Source organism: Sorghum bicolor, chromosome 4 (assembly GCF_000003195.3).
Source record: "Sorghum bicolor cultivar BTx623 chromosome 4, Sorghum_bicolor_NCBIv3, whole genome shotgun sequence".
Taxonomy (NCBI): domain Eukaryota; kingdom Viridiplantae; phylum Streptophyta; class Magnoliopsida; order Poales; family Poaceae; genus Sorghum; species Sorghum bicolor.
The window spans coordinates 66,139,102-66,161,356 of NC_012873.2; the positions used below are offsets into that span (position 1 = coordinate 66,139,102).

A 22,255-nucleotide genomic window follows, 5' to 3' on the forward strand; every position below is an offset into this window, starting at 1 on the left:
GCTCCATGTTTTGAGTCAGCTCCACGCACTCAGTTCGAGGAAAATGGATGGAGTTATGAGAGTACCTAAGGAAGTACTCCACAAACTCTAGTTTTTTTAGAGCTGCTTTATGGTGGAGTTTATGAAGCAGAGTTTGGCCTTGTTTAGTTCCCAAAAAATTTTGCAAATCTTTTTAGATTTCCCGTCACATCGAATCTTTAGACGCATGCATGGAGTATTAAATATGGACGAAAATAAAAACTAATTGCATAGTTTGGTCAGAATTGACGAGACGAATCTTTTGAGCCTACTTAGTCCATGATTGGACAATATTTGTCAAATACAAACGAAAGTGCTACGGTGTCGATTTTGCAAAATTTTTTGGAACTAAACAAGGCCTTTGTGGAGCAGTTCCAAACACCCCCTTAGGCCTTGTTTAGTTCCCCAAAAATTTTGCAAAATTTTTCAGATTTCCCGTCACATCGAATCTTTAGACGTATGCATGAAGTATTAAATATAGATAAAAATAAAAACTAACTGCACAGTTTTGTCGGAATTGACGAGACGAATCTTTTGAGCCTAGTTAGTCCATGATTGGACAATATTTATCAAATACAAACGAAATTGCTACAGTGCTCATTTTGCCAAAAAATTTGGAACTAAACAAGGCCTTAGTTAGGCCGGGACACAAATCCTGCATAACTTTTTCTTTCTTCCCAATTTTATTTGATGTTATTATGGTTATCTTCAAAATAATCAGCCAGAATTTTACGGTCAGCCAATAATATTTTCATCTCACAACAAATTAACATTAACTTTAATGGTCCGAACAAGTCTCGGAGATGCATATCCCATCCCAGAGCACACAGATAAGACGATGGAAGTGGGCCGCGGCGTGCTGAATGCCCTAATCCATCTGGAAAAGGCCAAAGAGACCTTGAACAATCAGTCACAAGAAAGGAACAACTAGAAAGTGATTTCCAAGTTGGAAAACCTAAAGCAAAAACATCAAAACAAAAGAGGGGGAAAAAAACTCGCGTCGCGTCGTTGCATTAGCCACCACTCACTTTTCTTTTCCAGCGAGCTTCGACTACACCAACGCCACTTCGTCCTAGTGCTAATCATCGCCTCCTCTTAATTGCAGCAACCACTACGCTTGGTGTTCTCGGATCAAAAAAGTGGGGAGGGAGCAACAAGAAACAGATTTGGAGCGGCACGCCAGTAATACGGACCCGGAGGGGTGACCTGGGGCGTGGAGATTTTTGGCCGCTACCTGCATCTCCACGTCGCGGTCCCAATCAAGATCATTATTTCTTTCTCCTTCCTTGTCCCCGCCCAAATCGCAAGGCTTGGTTCTTGCAAATCGCCTCTTGGCGTGGCCCCAAGATTCGACGCCCCAGCACCCTCGCTGGAATCGTCGGCGCTGAGGAGGGACTCGAGGCGGCCGTCGTCGCGCTTGTCTCGTCTCTCGTCAATCTCCCTCCCTGTCTGGTCTCTTGTTTTATTGCGGGGATTCGGCCTGATTTAGAGGAGCGAGTTGCTGGTCTCGGTGCCGTTTAGCTCGCTCCGGACCGACGATTTGGGGCAGCTCCAAAGGTGCGTTCTTGTGATCCCCAAGCAATACTGCATCCTGTAACCCTCGATTTCTTGGTTTATGTGAAAAAAGTCTACGTTTCGTTCCAATTGTTTGGAAGACTAGTTGCCATTTGGCAGCATTATGCCGGACTTTTCAAGTCAACCTGTTGCATTCCTTGCTAATTTTTTGGTTTTCGCAGGCAACATCAGGTCTTTCTTGCCGTTAGCTTGAGAGATCATCCACTTCCGCAGGCGGCTTCTCGTGATCATTCTGTAATGCGGTTTGCGGCAGGCGGCAGCTTCCTAGAAGATTGAGAAAATTAGGAGGCATCTGATACGAGGTCTTCCTGGGTACACTCAAGAAAGGGTGCTGCTCTGTGAGGGCCTCCTCTTGGGCATCCATGGGGTTCCTCAGCCTTGTGGGCAACTCCTTTGGGTGCTCTGCTTCCGGTGAGCGGCTTGTCTCAGCTGCCCGCGACGGCGACCTGCAGGAGGCTCGTGCGCTCCTTGAGTACAATCCTCGCCTTGCCCGGTACTCCACATTTGGCGGTCGAAACTCACCACTGCACTATGCCGCGGCGCAAGGCCACCATGAGGTATTGCCGTTTGTCTTCTAAAAGAGCATCATCATAAGAGTTGATGGGCATACTATTTGTATTCAAATATGTTTGCTCTTTGAATGTTCAGATTGTCTCTCTGTTGCTTGAATCTGGCGTTGAGATCAACCTTAGGAATTACAGGGGGCAGGTAGAGTTAATTTCTAAGCCTGCATGTATTGAGCTTGTGCGTAATATATGACATAGTTATATCTCAAGCTCTGTGTATGCTTTGCTAATTCTATATAGACTGCTTTGATGCAAGCATGCCAATATGGCCACTGGGAGGTTGTTCAAACACTGATACTCTTCAATGCAAATGTGAGTTTTTTTCCTCATTCAACTACAGCATTTCTTACATTTTCTCGGATATGTTGTTCTAATGTGGCAAAATGGTATACAGGTGCACAGGACAGACTATCTGAATGGTGGAACTGCTATTCATTTTGCAGCACTGCATGGTCATGCCCGATGCCTGCGTCTTGTGCTTGCAGATTATGTTCCAAGCATACCGAATTTCTGCACAGTAATGAACCATAGGCCATCTGAAGAAGATTCAGCTTCTGATTTTGATCATGAGTATGTTGGATAACTTGCATGTTTTCTCTGTACTAGTTTATTTTAGTGCGCAAATCATGCAATAGTATGTCTTTGTTATCAGTGCTTTGGTCAAGATGGTAAATCAAAAGGCGGATGGAGGCTTAACCCCACTTCATATGGCAGCATTAAATGGGCATGTAGAGTGTGTTCAATTGTTGCTGGACTTAGGAGCATCTGTTTCTGAGGTCACTATTGAGGATGGAACAACTATAGACTTAATAGGTATTTTTCCTTTTTTTAACTGCATTTCTTAACTGTTAGTTCATTGTCATGTACTGTATACGTGTCTGTTTATCACTTATCCTTTTTGGCTGCATATTCTTGTTGTAAGTGCTTAACCTATTGGTGAGAACATCGTGGTAAGCAAACTAACACCAACATATATGATTCTTTGTCTCGAAATGGTTTCAATGATTGTCTTCTCTGTGTAATTTGTACATATCCTCATGGTGTGAGCGGACATATTTCCTTTACTGACTTAAAAAACCTTACCATATTGCTACTGATCTTATCTGCAAATCCACGTCAATCAGCTCTGTATTTTATTGTTCACTTGTTGTCACATATTAAGATATGCCACTTTATTAAGTGAACTATTTGTCTGCTATATTGCCATTTAGTTCGTTGCACTGTTTGAAAAGTACCTTGTCTCAATGTGGCAGGAGCTGGTAGCACCCCACTTCACTATGCTGCTTGTGGTGGAAATGTTGTCTGTTGTCAAGTATGTTCTGCTAGTCCAAATTTTGTTCAAATGTTTGATTAATTCCTTTAATTGTGTACTAATAAGGATTTGTTCACTGCAGCTCCTAATTGCTCGAGGAGCTTGCCTTACTGTGCAAAATGCTAGCGGGTGTGATTTCCAACTTCTGCCACATGGCAAATAGCTTTCACTATTGTTGTTAGCATTATGATTTGTCTAAGTACATGTACATTTCTGTTATGCAGATGGACCCCATTAATGGTGGCTCGTTCCTGGCAAAGAAATTCAGTTGAGGAAATCTTAAGTAAAGAACCAGAGGGCCGGATACGCACTCTTCCTTCTCCTTATCTGTGTCTCCCACTCATGAGTATCATGAACATTGCCAGGTGATCATGTCTCTAATTTAGTTATGTTTGTGTTAGTTCCCTGGTCCTGTAGTTTGCATGGGTTAAATAGTAAATAACTGCGCATTGCTTCTTATATAAGCTTCCATGTGATCTTGTCCATTTGTATACTTTTTAGTTGCCCAATTATATTGGATTCCCTTATTTATTTTTGTTTTTATGACCATGTAGTACGAATTGCAACACTTAGCAGCCTACCATATTGGTCTATTTTGCGTTGTTTGTATCGGAAATATCTGATGGCTTTATGGCATTTCATTCTCTAGGGAGTGCGGTTGGAGGTATCTAAACCAGTCACCTGTTTGTATTGACCCCTGTGCTGTCTGCTTAGAAGGGAGCTGTTCTGTTGCCGCAGAAGGTATGCTGCCAACTATCCAGTATATAATTTACTGGCCATTTCCAGTTCAAGATAACTGAATTTATACCTGGAAAATGTTCTCACTAGACTAGCATTCTAAGTAGTCTGGCCTTCATACCAGGTGCATATATTAGCTTTACACTTTATGCTCTGGTGGTTCACAGTCACCGAGTCACTTCGTTTGTCATGATTGCAAACATGGTGTATAACTAGACATACATATTTACAGTGAGCAAACCCTAAACAGTTGCCCTTCCACTTTATTTGTAGGTTGCAAACATGAATTCTGCACAAGATGTGCTCTATACCTTTGCTCAACCAGCTACACATCAGTGAGCCCAGCGGGTGCAATACCATGTCCTCTCTGCAGACATCCAATCATCTCTTTCATCACTCTTCCTGGCACGAGCCCGATAAGAGAGCTACCGAGAAACAGCCTTTCACTGTCATTCTGCACGACGTGCCCAGCCGTGAACTCTGATTCTTCTTCTCCGATTGCTGCCCACCTGTACCGGACTGAATTCCAGTGCGGGCGCATGCCACCGATGATGGGCTCATCCTCCTTCCGCTCGCTGAGCTGCCAGAGGATACCGGCGATGAAACTGAACCCAGCATTCTGTATGGGTTCCATGGACACGAACCCCTGCCTCATAAGGTGCTCAAAATTCGGATCCAGCCTGCGGCGCTCAGCTTCCCAGGGAGAGGAAACCAGAAGAGCTTGGCCTCTAACGTTTAACCCAATTGTCGCCACCAGCAGTTGATTGATCGGCTTCGGTAAATACATAGCGCCTCTCAGTTTTGTCACCGTTTTGAGGTCTGCTTTTGCTTGCCAATTCTTTAGTTGGTTTGATATAGTGTTCACCGTTGTGATATGGTATGAACTCCGCCGGTTCCAAGTCCTTGTTGATATATGTCAGAAGCAGCATGTAACTACTACTACTACCTTGGTATGTAAGTAACCTTGTGGTGTTGTATATTTCCGGGAAGCAATGAAATGCAAAGGCATCAGTTTTTCAGTGCATCACCCATTCACCCCTGGCTCTGGCTGGCTACCCTATTGTTTGGACTGACAACACTTGTGTGATTGGTGTTCTTGTGATCAGAACTCGAAAGGGGGGAAGTGGTTGTATTAGTGGCTGGCACGAAAGATCTTGCATGCGCTGTGGTTGTTGCAGGTTATTACATCCGTGCATGTCGTCCGCAGTGTGTGTGTGCGCGGGCTTCCGATAACTGTCCATGTGCTGCTCTCCACGTAGTGGTACAGTTTGTTTATTGCCGGTTTGCTGCCTTTGCTGTCACCAGGATGCATCACGGATCTGCCTGTCGCCCTGAGAGACCGTGATGATCTTTTCGGTGTGGCACTGTGGCCAGGTACATTGCATCACGAAGAAAGAGGTTGCCGGAGACGGAGGCGGCTGCTACTTTTTTTTTGCCTTGAGAGAGGCGTTGAACCTCGTTTTTGTTGTGATTTGCCCATGTTTTTGATCGTCAGGAGCAGTTTCATGCATTTTACTACTATTTTAGGATTCTCGGAAGCCAGAACGGAGAATAGATGCGGGCACGCGGTTCACGGCTTGGTCATAGCGCCACGCACCGGCACAGCACGTACGGCGCGCGCGACACGGCCGCGGTTGAGCCCGCGTCCGGCGCTTGTCGTCCCGCTTCCCCGAACTGGTTCTGGGCGATGTGACGCGGCCGCGGAACGAGGTGCGCGGTAGCTGAGGCACCGGGGGGTGTCGGCGCTTGCTGACCTGCAGCACGCAGCCTCGGTAGGGCTCGTTTCGTGACTCGTGGTTGTGGCCGCTGCCGCTCAACCGCTGCTAGCCTGTTGGGGCTGGGGGGGAAGGCGCGCGCACTCGACCCGCTCGTAGGCTTCCTCGTCGAGTCGCCATGTGTACACAGCACTACGTGATTGACAAGTGATACTATTAACAAGAAAACTACTCCATCACAACGTTTGCAGTCTTTTTTGAAAGGAAACGTTTGCAGTCTAGCACGGCTTCATGAACACAAAGCAAATGACAATATATCCAGGACACGATTGGCGGAGTTGGTAAGTTTTCACGCGAAATGTGTATGGCATTGGCATCCACAGCAATGTACAATACTGATAGATAACAAAAATAGCTCTGAAATGTAAGAATTTAGATGATATCTTAGTTTCATGATTAAATCCACAACACAATTGATGAAAACATGAAAGTGGTAAAAATTCCTAACTAATGATGGTTTGGCTCGCCCTCCGTCTCTCATATCTCAACAATAATAACATGTCAACCTAAACCTATACATGAGTTTGGCATTATTAGCAATGCAGGCAGTAGATTAAAAATAGTACGAATGCGTAATAAGAGAAAGCAAGATAGCACTACTATTCTCACATGGATGATTGTATTCATTGAACCAACTAGATGAGAACATACACCACATGCACAAAACCACTACATAAAACTATTTACCGTCCAGTACTATTGAGCTGAAACCAACAGGCAACAGGGAAAGTAATAATAAACAAAAAAAAATTGCAATTGTCCATAAATTCCATGTCTTTGATGATATCATGGGCCATAGCAATGTAATACCAAGTTCAGTGCATGATTGGTTATCCTCTTAATGAAATGCGTGACAAAGCAAAGCAAGTAGACAGCTGGTGAATCATTCTGTGACATTTTATGGTAATGCATTCAAAAGACATTAGCCTGTTAACTCACAGGTCTAATTTCCTGCTCAAATATGGAGTTTCCATGGTAAAATCAAGAATCTTGACCTCTCTCTCTCTCTCTCTCTTTGTCTACAATAGAAAGAAAATAGATAAACCAAACAGCTCAATTACCTACAGCTCTAGAGCCTTGATGCCTGATACACAGAATCATAGCATGTCAAAGCACCTCATGTACTTGAGAGCAAGCTGGTGTTCTTGAACATAGAAAAATATATATGGACAATACCAACTTTCCTACTATCAATTTCTCCAGAGTATATGTTAGAGTACACGTGTACAACATGAATAAGACTTACCACATAGTATTTGTGGAACATAACAATATACAGGAAAAGAAACGGCATAGTAAGACATGAATACTTGGCTGGGAAAGCATAAGGTTCTCCTAAAGTTCTTTTGATTAGCTTCGGACTTCAGAAACTATCCATTCCAAGAATATAGAGCACGCTCAACCACTAAATAGTCCCCTCTTATGTCCTTGGCAACCCGTATGTCATCATCCAGATAGACAGTGTCAAACCTGAATGTTGATATACACAATCCATTAAGAATATTGAAACAGAACTGACAAACTGAACAATGTCTAACACAGACATTCCACTTTTCTAGCCAGCACCAAGATGCCAATTAGCAAGCTTCTTTTTGGACGTGAAGGCCAGAAACCTAACATTATAGAGTGCTTAGCCTACATTATGAGATATTTTATCAGCAACACATAGCATGGTTAAAGCATACGAGCTTGTCCATTTCACCTTAAATATTTTGCATTTCCCCCAAAGCACTGGCTGAAGAGGGTCAGATTGTTTTTAAGGGCTCCTAAATTTTTCTTCCAAAGCACAACTGCATATGTAAGAATGGAAAACATTCTAAGGTGGATCAAGGACAAATTTGAGATATTTTTTTATTGAAAAATGCAGCAGAATTGCGCCTCTTTGAATTAAGGAGAAAACAGATTCAGTTCTTACAATGTATCGAGACAAGCTCGTGCGGATTTGGCCACTTGGGTGACACAACACCAAGACTACAATGCGACTTTGGCAAGGAAGTGCAAAATTTTAGTTCATCTGATCTGATCTGCTAGCATAAACTAAACACACACAGAAGTAAATTGAGGAACTAACAAAAACACATTAGGCCTCATGTGGTACCAGAAACGGTAGCAGCATTGCGGAATTTAGAAGCTGTCAGTGATTCCACAAGGAAGCATATGAACCTTTTTTTTTCAATCACCCATTCAATTCAACTGATCTGCCCACAAACTTACTTTTGATGTACACGAACTTATAATTTTTTCTAGATTGGTACACTGTGTTATTGGCACTTTGCTTTAGTTCCTATGTGCTAAATCGATTAATTGCAACTAAAGATATATAGATATGAGTATATATAAGCTAAGGGGCGAACATATTGCACTCACCATCCTTTTCCAAACGGCGGAAAAGGAACCTCCCACTTGTTTCCTCTCAGAGCAGCGCGGGTGAACCTAGAACAAGCACATCCACATTCCATATTAAGATGTCTATCAGTTTATCATACTATTAAACAAATGCTAGATTGCTAGTGAAGCACCAAAAACCTGCCTGAAATTGACTCGCTGGGGCGGCTGGACCTCGATTTCGCCATTGACAACGAACGCGCCTGAGGGAGGAAACGTGATGACGTTGTTAAGGGCGCCGCCGGGGACATCTATGACCTGGAGCACGTCGCCAGCGGCAGTGCGGAAGAATGGGGCGTTACGCACAATGAAGAGCTGCTCCTGCTCCGTAGTCCAGAGGAGGCGCCAGGTTCCGGAGAGCTTGGCAGCGTCGGATACGGTGTCCGCGCCGGGGGATACGGCGGCGAGCGCGTCGATGCAGGAGACGATGTCGGCGAGGCGGGAGGGGTCGGACTGCGTCTCGAGGCCACGACCCTGGTCGGCGATGAGGCGGAGGAGGTCGGCCTTCGCCGCCGGCGGCTTGGTGGGAAAAAGTCCGCGGAAGAAGGCCGCGGCGGAGGGGGGTCTGGGCGCGAGGCGGCGGCGAGCGCGGGGGGTCGGTGCCGGTGCCGGTGCCGGTGCCGGTGGTGCGAACGTTTTGTTCGGGACGAAGAGGAGTGGCGCCATCGGTAAAGAAGATTTGGCTCGGGTGGCCGTGGAGACGCGAAGAGCAGACGAGCCTTCCCCTCGGAGGGAAATTGGGCCGAATAATGCAAGTCATGGGCCTCTTTTTCTACCTTGATGGGCTGCGCTCTGTTTCGTCGTTACCGCAAGCCCGTCGCCTCATTGAACCCTAGCCCCCATCCATGGCTCCCCGCAAGTCACAAAACCTCATTTGAGCGTGCGAGCTCTTTCGCCTCGAACCCTCTCACGCTTGCCTCCGCGCTCCAGTGCTCCCCTCCCACCTCGCCGCCGCAGCAGCCATGGCGATCACAGCGACGACCCCCGACATCCTCGGCGAGCGCCAGTCCGGTCAGGACGTCCGCACGCAGAACGGTAACCGCCGCCACCCCTTCCTTGCCACCAGATTCCGCCGCGGCGTGGCGGGGTTTCTGAGATCTAGTGGCCCGAGTAGCCATCTGGCGGCGCGCTGGTTTAATTACTGTTTTGGTTTGTTTGATCGCAGTGATGGCGTGTGGGGCGGTGGCCAACATCGTGAAATCCTCGCTCGGCCCCGTCGGACTCGACAAGGTATGCGTACCTTCGGCTCTGATCTATTTAGTGTTTACATATCTCGCCCGCAGCCTTTGGTGATCCTAACTTTATGTTTGTATATAAACCGCTGCATGGTCATGATCTGTGTTGCTAGAATGGTATTTATTCTCCTCCAAGTTAAACCTATTGTGCTGAAGATTATGCTGATTTGAAAACATAGTTAGCTGGGTTTTATCTTAGAACACATTGGATGATTAATTCATAGAATGTATTCAGTGTCATCACTTTCTTAAAAAAAAACCTAACAAATGAGAAAAATTACCGGTACATAAAGAGATGGGTCTATGATGTATGCAATGTACTCTAATAAGGAGAAATGAAAAGTAATTCAGTACATTCTGCTTACAGATGCTAGTGGACGATATTGGTGATGTTACAATCACTAATGATGGAGCAACCATACTTAAGATGTTGGAAGTTGAGCACCCAGCTGCCAAGGTGATTCATGGCTGCAAAATCTGAAGAAAAAAGTTTATGTTTTGATTGCTTCTTTGTGTTTATTTATATTTTGCTATTGATTTCTAGGTTCTTGTTGAGTTGGCTGAGCTCCAAGACCGTGAGGTAGGAGATGGAACAACTTCTGTTGTTATCATAGCAGCGGAGTTGCTCAAGGTAATTCATATTTTGCTTTACTTACTATTGTGAATTACAGTTTTCAGATGCACATGCACTAACATAGTTTTGTTTCTTATTGTCAGAGAGGCAACGATCTTGTGAAGAATAAGATCCATCCAACCTCTATAATCAGTGGCTACAGGGTGTGTTATCAATTCTTGTTCTACCTGTTTTAGTATTTGAATTTTAACTGGTCATTTCAGTGGCAAGATGACTGTAGCTTACCTTTGTGGAATGCTTTTCCTTCATATTCTACCAGCTTGCTATGCGTGAAGCCTGCAAATATGTTGAGGAAAAGTTGGCAGTCAAGGTAAGGGAATATTATATTTTGAGTTAATACTGGAAGAATGCTTCACCATTCCATGCTTATCGTCATACCGATTTGATTATTCATCTACACCTTCAGGTTGACAAACTTGGAAAAGACTCCCTTATCAACTCTGCAAAAACTAGCATGTCTTCGAAATTGATTAATAGTGACAGTGATTTCTTTGCAACTCTGGTAAGTTCTATGGTAATTTTGACTTGTTACTTAGAACTAGCTGATTCTTTAGTTGGTTCATTTAGCTCTGTTGTTTAATATATACACATGGTATTGCTTTTGGTCTAAATGAATCAGTGTGAATACTAACTGTAAAGCCCTTTGGAACTTGATGTTCGTTGTAGATTTGTTCTAATTGTATTTATTTAATGTTTTACCAAATACATGTCTTCACTTGTGCTCTGATTTGTGTTTTATAGTTTTCTAGAGAACAGAGATTGTTAATTATGCTCTTGTGTGTTTTCTGAGTGACAATTTTTTATCCCAGGAGCTAACTGTTGGGTTTCAACTATCTTTCAATTAGCACTGCTTTCATGCTTTGAACAGTTTGATATCTTGTCCTGACATTGAGTTCTTATAGGTTGTTGAAGCTGTCCAGGCTGTGAAGACTACAAATGCCAAGGGAGAAGTGAAATATCCAATCAAGGTCAGTGAAAACACATTTGCTTCTAGCACAGCTCCACTTAATCTATTCAATCATAAGGATTTGCTTTGTGTGAATAAGGCATCTCTGTGTACTCCTTTTTGAACCATTCGATCCCTGATTCTTACTACTTTGTACTGGTCCTTGCTGCCCATATTACTGTTTGGACAATATGTTATGCAATAATATTCAATGAAGATGTTACGTACAGCCAGGGTTGGAGCCAGGGCAGGTACTGCCAAGGCCCTCCCCCTCAAAGCCAGCTAGCTAGCTAGGCTGAAGCACATTCTTGTCCTGGCTCTACCCCTGCCTACTACAGCCACCCAACTCCTGTCTTTAATGCCATTGGACCCCTAGGTGGTTGTTGCTAAGCTAATGACAATAGATCAATGTCTTTGATGATGGGATGCTCACTACATGGGTGACAACTTCTAAAACTTGGATTATTGTTCTCTTTAATCTCCTTGATTTTTGTGTTAACTATTCTTATCATCAAACTTCTCCATAAATTTAGCTTGTAACTATTGTATTATCTGATCCGCAGAGCATCAATATTTTGAAAGCTCATGGTAAAAGCGCCAAGGATAGTTACCTGCTAAATGGCTACGCACTAAACACAGGCCGTGCAGCTCAAGGAATGCCTACAAGAGTAACTCCTGCTAGAATTGCTTGTCTTGATTTTAATCTTCAGAAGACAAAAATGCAACTTGGTGTCCAAGTTCTCGTAACTGATCCAAGGGAGCTTGAGAAGATTCGTCAGAGGTATTTGCAATCCGTGTTCCAATACTTTAGAATTTGCTTGCCTATGTCTGGTAGAATCAGCACTGTAAATCAGTCTTTATAGCTTCTTGCATGTTACTTGTTTCTAATTTGTTCGGCCAGATCTCTCCATCTTTAAAAATTTTCGGCTAGAAATTCATTGGTTCATTCTGTTTTGAGGTCTCAAATGGTAATCCCTATTACTTGCTCCTTTTTTCAGAGAATCTGACATAATGAAGGAGCGAATTGAGAAAATTCTCAAGGCTGGAGCTAATGTTGTGTTGACCACCAAGGGAATTGATGATATGTCCTTGAAGGTATGTTTTTCATTATTCAGGCAGAAAGTGATTCTGTTGAGTTTCCTATTATAGTTGTCTTGCACCGAAGCATTTTAGTTGCTCTGGCTGACTTTGCAACAGAATGGCACATTTTGCTTCCTTACTAGTAATTTTGGTTGTCCGATGCATTGTCCTTTTGACATTGTGTGTTTCATTTAACTAATTCTTGTAAAACTTACCAGAGCTTGCACTAACATATTTTTGTCTACCTGCTCTCCTGTGGTTCATGTGACTTTCGAGATCTCAAAATGAAGCTTCTCTTCATGATTTGAATTGATTCTGATGATGTCATTTTAACATGAGTAAAGTATACGGCCGGTTCTCAAACTTGTAGCGATATGTCATCCCGGTCTATAACTAAAAAAGTGTGTTATTACAGTCCTTGAACTTTGTTTGGGTCTCATATTCATCAAACGGGTATAGATCCACGTGTCAGATGTATCTTCCATCCCGCATCGGGAGCCGGCAGCACAGAACGGCGAAAGGAAGGGGAAGGAACCGGTGGCAGCGTGGTTGCAGCGGCGCAGCTGCATCCTCCCCCTCGGGCCTCAGCGGCACGCCTCCTCAGTGGCTCGGCCCTGCGGCGCTGCGTGAGTGTGACCTGCGCTCAGCCCCAGCGACTGGCACCTGGCCCCGGCGGCGGCGGCGACGCAGCCAGCCCGGCGCCCCGGCAGCGCAAGGCCGCGATGGCCACGGTTTGAGAGCCCGGTCGCCTGCGTGGCTGAGGAGGCGGCGCGTGCTTGTGCCCTGTGTGGCTGCTCATGCATGCTGCTCGTCCGTAGCCCGTGCGGCTGCTCGTGCTTGCTGCGAGGTGGCTGATCGTGCATGCTGCTCGCCCGTGCTCCTGTGGGGCGATGGCAGCGGCTCGCTTGCGGCCTGTGTGCAGCGCCGGCGGCAGTGATGAGGAACAAGACGAGTGTTTTCAAAATAGTTCCTAATGAAGTTTGTAAATATTATGTAATTTATGTGTCTGAGCGATTTTGTTATTAACCCCCGCTAATCTTCTAATTTAAACAATTAAATCTCGTCTATGCTTGCGGGTATAAATCTGAATCCATTTGGATAAATATGAGACCCAGACAGAGTTTAAGGACCTGAATGACACTTTTTAAGTTTAAGGACCGGAATGACACACCCTCACAAGTTCGAGGACTGGCCATGCACTTTACTCTTTTAACATCTATTGGGAACTTTTGATCTTTACATGCTAATATTTGTACAGACATCTCATCCTGATGACTGTCACTGAATCATTTTGTTACTGTGTCATGGAACATATTTCAGTACTTTGTTGAGGCTGGAGCGATTGCAGTAAGGCGTGTGCGCAAGGAAGATTTGCGCCATGTTGCCAAAGCCACTGGTGCAACTATGGTAACTGATTTATTTTATTTATTATTTAAAATTAAAATACAAAATTGAAAATCGACCTGTTAGCATTCTAAGGTCAAAAGTGTAGTTTAAATTAAAGTAAATAATTGCTTTGCGTCTTTATGTATATGTATATTTAAATCATAAAAATAGGGGTAAACAGAGTCTCTGATGTTTCATAGAAACTGTTTCTTACGTCATAATCAGAAGAAACTAATTCAGAGAAGCAGAATTTTCGACGCAAAATAGATTTGTTTTCTTTGAATTTTGAAATAAAGGTTCATGTCACGCTTACATACAAAATTTGCGATAAAAATACTGGCAGAACTTCTAATCTTGAGGTTCTCTAGAAGTAACGCAGAAGATGTGTTTAACCAAGTGTTAATCATGATGCTGTTTGACTGGGAATTATTAGGATTTTTGGTGGCTTAACAATTGAACCTTTCAGGTGAGTACATTTGCAGACATGGAGGGTGAAGAAACATTTGATGCATCATTCCTTGGACATGCTGATGAAGTTGTGGAGGAAAGAATTGCTGATGATGATGTTATTCTGGTGAAAGGCACAAAGAACACTAGCGCGGTTTGTAAATTTTCCATACCAATCTTAAGCAAGTTTGCTATAAGACTATAAGAGGAACAAATTTAATTTGAAGGTAATTGCATAATGCTTGATTTTCTATTGTGCAGGTCTCTATAATACTTAGAGGTGCAAATGACTTCATGCTTGATGAGATTGACCGGTCCTTGCATGATGCCCTGTGCATTGTGAAGAGAACCCTGGAATCAAATATGGTAATCCTTTTGCTTCCATTCTTTCTTGTCATCATGTGTTGGTTACCTACAGCTAAATAAGTCAATGCTTAGTGACAACTTTCACTGTTCTTCTGTGGCTTGTGCAATGAGGATTTTTCATGCCAAGAAGAAACTACAGTTCAAAATGCAATTGATTTTATTTATGAGTGGACAAATTCTAATTGTTAGAATCATTGATGGTGCTAGTGTCTCCAACATGTTTTGTATTGGCTATGTAGGTTGTTGCTGGTGGTGGTGCAGTTGAGGCTGCGTTGTCAGTTTACCTGGAGAACCTTGCAACGACCCTAGGTTCTCGGGAACAACTGGCAATTGCTGAATTTGCTGAATCTTTGTTAATCATACCAAAGGTTTTTATCTGTTCTATTTTACTAATACTCTTACCTTTTTCACCAATCAACATAGCATATTAATGAGCTGACCTTGCACCAACAGGTACTATCTGTTAATGCTGCAAAAGATGCAACTGAGCTTGTAGCAAAGCTTAGGGCATATCATCATACTGCTCAAACAAAGGCCGATAAGCAACATTATTCAAGGTAATGAACTAATGGCATAACATTGTCTTCAGTTATTTGATTAATAGAGCCCTTGGTTCTTGTGTTTCATCTCTAAAATTTTGTGGATGTGTATTTGGTTCTATTTCCTTGTAAAGTTTCTATATATATGCTATTTTATGTACTATTTAGTATGCTGTTAGGAAAAGAAATATACTGGCTCAATACTTGCGTGGCTAAACAAATATTATCTCACTATCTTGCGCTGCGCTCAGCTCCCTAAAAATCCTTGCATTGAACTTCGTTTTATAATTACTGGCAACATGCTAAATTTTGCCAGTGCAACTACACCTAGATGAATTTTATAAACCTGGTAGAGTTCGTTTTCCATAAGGCCTTGTTCTAGGTGTGATTTACCTCTGCTACCTGTTCTGGGGTTGCCATTAAGTTTACTTCTTTGCTGTGCAGTATGGGTCTTGACCTCTCCAAAGGTATCATTCGCAACAACCTTGAGTATGGCGTGATAGAGCCATCAATGAGTAAAGTGAAGATTATTCAGGTTGGTTCTCTTGTTTCTTTCCCGTCATGGTATTTGTGATGTCAGAGTTCTATCCCATCATCTTTTTCGATCCTATTGCAGTTTGCTACGGAGGCTGCCATTACAATCCTGAGGATTGACGACATGATCAAGCTTACCAAGGAAGAGGGTAACGAAGAAGAGTAAGCAGCCCACCCGTAGGAGGGTAGTGGACTCTTGTGTGATGGTTGTCATAGCGTGTAACATTTCTTTTAAATTTTTCGTTTAGCTTTTGCTAGCTGTGGCCTGTGGGCATTCGTGTAGGTTGTTGTAGGAAAACTGGATGTGTATCAGTGTATCCCTGTGGGGGTGACGATGACTCACGGATGGATCAAATTTTGCGTATATTGGGGGCCAAAACAGTTCTATTTCAAGGATTTAAGTTGCAAAATGGAATGTTTCGTGTACTTAGCGGCACATGCGGTACTCTGAATAAATTCAGTACAACGAAAATCTGTGCCTCCTTTTGGAGAATTCAGGGGTACAGCTGCTTAGAAGCAAGCGTAGTAGCATGTTAGATGCAGACAAAGCAAGGCTTCTGGCCTCAACCGTGTTATACCGACAACTGGGCGACCATATACAGGGAACAAATGAAAATGTGTGTATACATCAGTAATTGACCCAGTGCCTAGCAGCAGCCTGTAGGTGCTCCAGTAATCTGAAGATTTCGTCGGAACTCCGAAGTCACCTGAAGATTCATGTGTATGGTAATCTAAAGTATACTCTCTCCGTCCTGTAATGTAGCTTATTTTGGCATCCAAAATTTGTTCTCAAATATAAGACATTCTAGAAGATAAACTAGTTTTACATTAAATATTTTTTATTTATCAACTAATCATCGCTAATCGTGTTGATGATAGTGTCTTCTAAGGAAATAAAGTGAAGCGCATTAAATTCGCTCCAAAATGCATCGTCCTAAGTATAGAATACAAGTGCTAAGTATAGAATAGAAGTGCACTAAATTCGCTCCAAAATGGATCGTCCTATTAGGCTTTTACAAGAACTAAATGGCCACCTAGTTTAGGCGACTCACATCAATCCATGCTACACTTAAGCACTGCCTTCCAAAATAATCACATCACAATCCAGGAGTAGCGAGTTCACGCTGTATATAGCCGTCCCGCCCACCAGCACGTCGTTGCAGAACATATATAGACGAAGCTCGATCAGGCTATCTACCACAACAATGGCGTCGGCCGGGCACAAGAACACCACGGCAGTGCTACTGCTCCTGCTGCTGCCCCTGACGCTGTCGTCCACGGTGTCGGAGGCGCGCCACAAGAGTGATTGGAATTGGCACGGCCCGATAATCTATGCGTCGCCGCCGCCACCACACACCGGGCACCACAGGGACCTGGACTCGTCGGCCTACATAGACGAGCAGGCCCCGGCGCCGTTGCCGGAAGAGCCTGCCGGCGACTTGTCGTCGGTGCCTAGGAAGCCGTAAAGCAGCATCCTATATTGTATTCCATGGTTTATGTATGAGGGATAAATTTAGTTCTGCATAATCTCCATACAAGAGAGTAACAAAAAACTGAATTCAGTACTGAATAATCTCCATAATTTAGTTCTGCATAATCTCCATGCTTTATGTATGGTTTACTTCCCATGGCAGTTCAAGCTAACTGAATTCATACCTGGGAAAATGCTCGGTAAAGCTAGACATGGGTAGCTGAAACAGAGAGTAACATGGCAATTTACAAGTGATCGATACTACTAACACTGCTTCTTCTTTTTTTATCAGAACTACTAGCACTGCTTCATGAACACAAAAGGCACGTCACAGTGTTTACAGAACAACTACAAATGCAGGGCACAGATACTTTAGTCTCCTGCATATGACTGTGGTACATTGCTTAGCTAATTACTATACATACATAGTACATAATAAGATAGAACCATTTACAAGTGAGGTAGCTCAGGAGGGATAGAAGGGATAAGAGAGAAGCGGGCAAGCAGGAAGCCGTGGGAGCAAGAATAGTGATCCGAGAGGAGCGTGGCAGAGAAAGTGGCGCGAGATCCGTGGACCAAGGCCTTGCAAGGTCAAGAACACAAGATAAGATTCGAGAGGAAAAATAGACTTCATATACTGTTGAGCGATGAAAGGAGCTTGCTCAATCAGTGTGAAGCTTGGTGCCACAAGCGAGGACAAAAGAGGAGAAAATAAAATAAAAAGAAGAAAAAAAGAGTAGAAAAAGCTCAGTCAGGATAGCACCGCAGTCAACCTAGCTAGAGATTTTGCCGTGGCGATGAGCAGCCATGGTGGCGCTCTTCTTTTGCCGCCATCTGGCCACAGCCGAAAGAAACGAGCTGATCATCACGATAACCAGCCACCATGGACTGGAACCGGAGAGTACATTGGTCGATGCGTGAGAAGCTGGGGTGATATGCTGGTTGGTGGCAAAAGCCATCGCTCGATCTACCAGTCTGTGCAGCTATATGGTTTGGTTTTGGATGGAAGGGGCCCTCTTTTTATACCGCGATCGAGGTAAGGGAGAAGATGGGGGAGTAAATGGCCGCGAGCTAACTCGGCGCAAAGCCGTCGCCTACTCTTGTGTTTACCCTGCGCAGGCGCAGCTGCAGGGCTGCAGGATGACTATCGAGAATTCGAGAGGAGCTAGGGGCTTGCCACTGTCCTGGAACGTGATGTTACAGCCACGTAGCAAAAGCTATCTGTTCTTGACATGACATGTGTTGCATAGCATTTGGATGGTACTGGTCAGGATTATACTGTGCTGCTGTGTTGGGAGTACTCTCCGTTGATCCGTTCGGTTGCCTCAGAGCAAAAATTTTTTTGAACAAATAGAACACAAGTAAACTGATATCCAATTTTTCCAAAAACAAACTGACATCGTAGATAACTAAGACAATTTTACCTTAGTCCTATGGCTAGAATATATTACTACGTCCGTTCCAGAAAGGATGCAATTATATATTTGGTCATAGTCAAACTAAATTAAGTTTATAAAAGTCATATCAACATTTAAGACTCCAAATATGATATTTAATTAATATGCTAAATATGAATACTTTGTTCTATAGATCTAGTCAAGTTTGACTGAACATTATTCTATAATTGCATTCTTTTTTTTGGGACAAGTGAATACTCTTTGAACAAAAGACTCTTTTATCTCAATATTTGTGGCATATGCAGGTGATTTAATCGGCGGTAATTCATCTGCATCAACATCATGGGCAATGCTTCATGGGACACTTTAGCAGACCTGTACAAGTAGCTGCATCCTTTTTCAGAATTCAGACTCTGCAGTACAGAAGCACCACATTTCTCGTCTACTACCACACGCAAGAGATTGCTGAAAACCGACCGATCGGCTCAGGCAAGCGTAGCTGGCACGAGATCAGAAAAGCACTGTGGCGGAAAAGTCGTTGGTCTGTGCACCTGTGTTTATTTGCTGTTTGCATACAGGTCTCCAGCCTCTTCCACTGTTTCAGATTCAAATCCAGGTCCATCGCATTCGCTGCGGGCTGTGACAAACGACGATTAACTGTGATTTCAATTCATTAACGAGCGGTGAATTTGCTACTGATTCACACGGATTCTTAAGGCGGTATAGTGCTTCTGAAAGCCTGAATTGAAACTAACAGATCGTCCCTCCTAAGATTCAGATATGTTGCATGAGAAAGTAACCGGCAGATGCAGGGTTCATATGGTGCCATGCACATGTCTCCTTCCTAGTCTCCTGCTGCAGCGCCTACCGCTTCTAGCAATTTACTGCGTAATTGCATTGCCTACCGGTACGTGCCCTCAGAAGCAGGAAGAGATCAGGAGGTCGGGCAGCGGAGCAGACGCTGCAAAAATGCAGCAAGCGGCAGCAGCGAGAAGAAATGCGAGGACGACGCTCTTGGCCACTGTTGGGAGAGCAGGGGCACGGGCAGCAGCCAGCAGGGATATGGGCGACTCTTCCTCGCTCGGCAAGGCGTCGTCATATATATGTATGCGCGCAGGCTCCAGCATGGGTGTGACAGCAGGTTGCTCCGCTCGCTCCGCGACCGCGCCCGCGCGTCCATGCCCATACCACGAGGTGAAAGGACAGGGACGGCTACGAGCCTACGCCTACGTGCGCAGACCGACGTGCATGTCTCTGTGCGCGTGTGAACGAGCTGGCCGGTCCGTCTATCTATCCATCGTGCGACTTGATGGATCCTGAGCATTGCCTGCTGCTGCGCCAGGGCCCAGGACGACGGGGTTCGCCGCGGCCCCTGCGTGCACAGTGCGCCGCGCGCTACGGTCCCCTGTTGGCTTCACGCATGCAATGGGCATTGGGGGCAATGGCAATCCTCCCGCGGCCCTCCCTGTTCCGGCTGCGCCTGCACGGCCGCCCTGCTCCTGTATGCTACTGTATATCGCGACCGACAGTACGTCTTTGCATATAATTGCATTGCATCATTTAGCCATGCACGTCCATGCTGTGGTTAATTAGTTTCCCTTTTGCAGTACAAAGCTTTCCTTCAGTTCTTAATTAACTGAACTGCTTCAAGTACAGTATACCTTAACTTTTTTTTTTTTGGTTCAAAGTATACCTTAACTTGCTGCCACACATAGACATAGGTCTGTTGCCGCCCACTGCACCACAGCCAGACACTTCCTCCTCTCCCCGGACGGACGGACGGGAAACAGAACGGCGGCGCCACCACGCCACGCACGGGCGTCCGATCCCCCTCCCACAGGCCGCAGGCCACAGGCGTCGCGCTCGCGCATGCACCTGCTAGAGTGCTTGCAGCGGGCGAGCCGTCGAGCAGTTGCCAGTTGCCACCACCACGCACGGCACCACCCCTCCCCCGTCCCGTCCCGTTGGCTCGCCGCCGCATGTTCCCCGGATCATGCCGCCGGCGGGGCCCCTGCGCGCACGCGACCCGTCGCTTTCGAGCGAAAACGAGGTAAAGCGAGAGCGGGCCGCGCGCGACTGCACATGCATATGCATGCACGCACGACGACGGACAGACGGATGGGTGGATCCGTATGGAGAGCTCCAGCTCCAGCTCCAGCTCCAGCAGGGTCCGCGCGACAGGAACACCGCACATGCACAAGCTTCCGCGCGCCCTCCGCCTCGCCCTCGCCATCGTACCCGCGTTCCGCTGCGCGACGTGCGTGCGCGCCCGCGCCTGCGCCTGCGCCTGGGATGGTGGTTGGTGGCTGGCTACCCGTCCGCGTATGCCATCGGCTCCTCGCTCGCTCGCTGCTGCTGCTGCTGCTGCTGCTTTCAGTCTCAGTACGTGCCCCGGACCCGGACCCGAGCGTGTGTACTGTGTACAGTGACTGTGCACTGCTGGCTTGTACGCGTGCGCTTGCGCTAGGCTCAAAAGTGATCCATCTCTCTCCATCGCATAATGCCATTAATTAGTTTTTCGATGGGTCCTTATTTTTTTTCTTTTTCGAAAAAAATTACTTGGTCATTTTTCTTTAGAATTAAAGTTTTGCATTGGGTACTGCCTTTAGGACATTACAGACGCGCGTTAATTTTGTGATACCGTAACGCGTCTCCGTGATTTCACTTTTTTACATAGTGTTTTCCAGGTGATGTCGATATTCATAAGTCACAAGTGAAGCAAAGCACTGTACGTGTGGCTATGGCTCGTGGCCGATGTGTCCCGATGATCTCGATCGATCAACAGCTTGGCGTGCTTGGTTTGATTTCGGAGGAGTTGATTTTGTCTAGCTACTACTACCAGTTCTCTGCTGCAGTCGCTTTGCGTGTATATAAGAGTTAAGAGATGATGCGGATAGGGTTAAAGCTACCAATAAGGCATTAGGCATGTGAATGAATAATGAACTGTACGTGTTCTCGTTTGTTCATAAGAAATGAAAAATATGTAGCGTACACATGAGCAATTTATGCATGGAGTCACATGCATGCCACCACCAAAGGCACTCATAATATGGGGGGATAAGCTACCTGTCCCGCTAATTAAGGGCTATGAGTATGACCTATAGGCCTACTAATCCCCGGCCAGCCTCATCACCATGCATATCAATTTAATTTTGCCCAACTAACCCCTTTCTAATCTAATCTTTACAAGAGAGATGTCATCCCTACTACTAGTAAAGCTAAAGGACCTGTTTGGTTCATTCATGTATGAAGGTTGTTATAACAACGTGCATGCATGTGACCTAAAAGAAACATCGGTGGAGAAGTCTATGTTTAATAAAGAACTAAAGATCGAACCAAATTAAAAAAAACTCCTATCTTATGTTCATGAACTGATTAAGGTGGAACTAGAATATACTGAAACTCAAATATACGCACACAACAGCATCCATATCTTTCCCTCGAAAAAATAGCATCCATATCGATCATTTACACACCACTAATGAATAATGATCATGCAACAAGCAGTCCCCAAAAACAAAAGAAAATAACTATGCTATTGTCAACTTTCAGGTACAGTGTACTGTTCACGTAAGGCTAGAGAGCTGCTCAACTCATACATAACATGTGGGCGATGGGGCCTCTCTCTAATCTTTTCTGGGGACATTGCATGAATGTTATCAAGTACTTGGTACTTGCTAGTACGCATCGTATATACGCCGAGTATGTATGTACTCCTACATATTAATTCATTCAAGCAAGGCAAGCTTGCAATTGCAAGCAGATGCATGGCATGGCATGGCATTGTGGACCTGGGCCTTGACCTCTCCCATGTGCCTGCATGTGCACTGTCTCCTCGCCGTTTAGCGGTT

At 44.8% G+C, this 22,255-nt stretch overlaps 3 protein-coding genes across 3 annotated transcripts; 2 read left to right on the top strand and 1 right to left on the bottom strand.

The window, feature by feature from the left end:
* On the top strand, positions 905 to 5,236 carry LOC8082725 (probable E3 ubiquitin-protein ligase XBOS32). The gene is made up of 11 exons (XM_002452916.2): positions 905 to 1,575; positions 1,755 to 2,150; positions 2,242 to 2,301; positions 2,400 to 2,471; positions 2,554 to 2,729; positions 2,812 to 2,972; positions 3,413 to 3,471; positions 3,554 to 3,600; positions 3,696 to 3,836; positions 4,121 to 4,212; positions 4,483 to 5,236. The coding sequence occupies exons 2-11, from the start codon at positions 1,956 to 1,958 to the stop codon at positions 4,971 to 4,973; spliced, it is 1,494 nt and encodes a 497-aa protein (XP_002452961.1). The 5' UTR covers positions 905 to 1,575; positions 1,755 to 1,955; the 3' UTR covers positions 4,974 to 5,236.
* Positions 7,125 to 9,084, bottom strand: LOC8082726 (probable plastid-lipid-associated protein 11). The gene is made up of 3 exons (XM_002454641.2): positions 8,515 to 9,084; positions 8,352 to 8,417; positions 7,125 to 7,454 (listed from the first exon to the last, which is right to left on the bottom strand). The coding sequence occupies exons 1-3, from the start codon at positions 9,033 to 9,035 to the stop codon at positions 7,355 to 7,357; spliced, it is 687 nt and encodes a 228-aa protein (XP_002454686.1). The 5' UTR covers positions 9,036 to 9,084; the 3' UTR covers positions 7,125 to 7,354.
* Positions 9,210 to 15,960, top strand: LOC8081971 (T-complex protein 1 subunit alpha). The gene is made up of 17 exons (XM_002452917.2): positions 9,210 to 9,404; positions 9,535 to 9,599; positions 9,972 to 10,061; positions 10,149 to 10,235; positions 10,322 to 10,381; positions 10,498 to 10,548; positions 10,645 to 10,740; positions 11,141 to 11,206; positions 11,748 to 11,965; positions 12,183 to 12,279; positions 13,585 to 13,671; positions 14,117 to 14,251; positions 14,359 to 14,463; positions 14,703 to 14,831; positions 14,917 to 15,020; positions 15,447 to 15,537; positions 15,619 to 15,960. The coding sequence occupies exons 1-17, from the start codon at positions 9,332 to 9,334 to the stop codon at positions 15,700 to 15,702; spliced, it is 1,638 nt and encodes a 545-aa protein (XP_002452962.1). The 5' UTR covers positions 9,210 to 9,331; the 3' UTR covers positions 15,703 to 15,960.

Coding starts and splice junctions, on each gene's coding strand:
- LOC8082726 (XM_002454641.2), bottom strand. CDS start 9,035: ATGGCGCCACTCCTCTTCGTCCCGAACAAAACGTTCGCACCACCGGCA. Junction 8,418..8,514: donor CCCCAGCGAGTCAATTTCAG/GCAGGTTTTTGG, acceptor TGCTTGTTCTAG/GTTCACCCGCGCTGCTCTGA. Junction 7,455..8,351: donor CCGCCGTTTGGAAAAGGATG/GTGAGTGCAATA, acceptor ATCAACATTCAG/GTTTGACACTGTCTATCTGG.
- LOC8082725 (XM_002452916.2), top strand. CDS start 1,956: ATGGGGTTCCTCAGCCTTGTGGGCAACTCCTTTGGGTGCTCTGCTTCC. Junction 2,151..2,241: donor CGGCGCAAGGCCACCATGAG/GTATTGCCGTTT, acceptor TTGAATGTTCAG/ATTGTCTCTCTGTTGCTTGA. Junction 4,213..4,482: donor CTGTTCTGTTGCCGCAGAAG/GTATGCTGCCAA, acceptor CTTTATTTGTAG/GTTGCAAACATGAATTCTGC.
- LOC8081971 (XM_002452917.2), top strand. CDS start 9,332: ATGGCGATCACAGCGACGACCCCCGACATCCTCGGCGAGCGCCAGTCC. Junction 14,464..14,702: donor GAACCCTGGAATCAAATATG/GTAATCCTTTTG, acceptor TTGGCTATGTAG/GTTGTTGCTGGTGGTGGTGC. Junction 14,832..14,916: donor CTTTGTTAATCATACCAAAG/GTTTTTATCTGT, acceptor TTGCACCAACAG/GTACTATCTGTTAATGCTGC.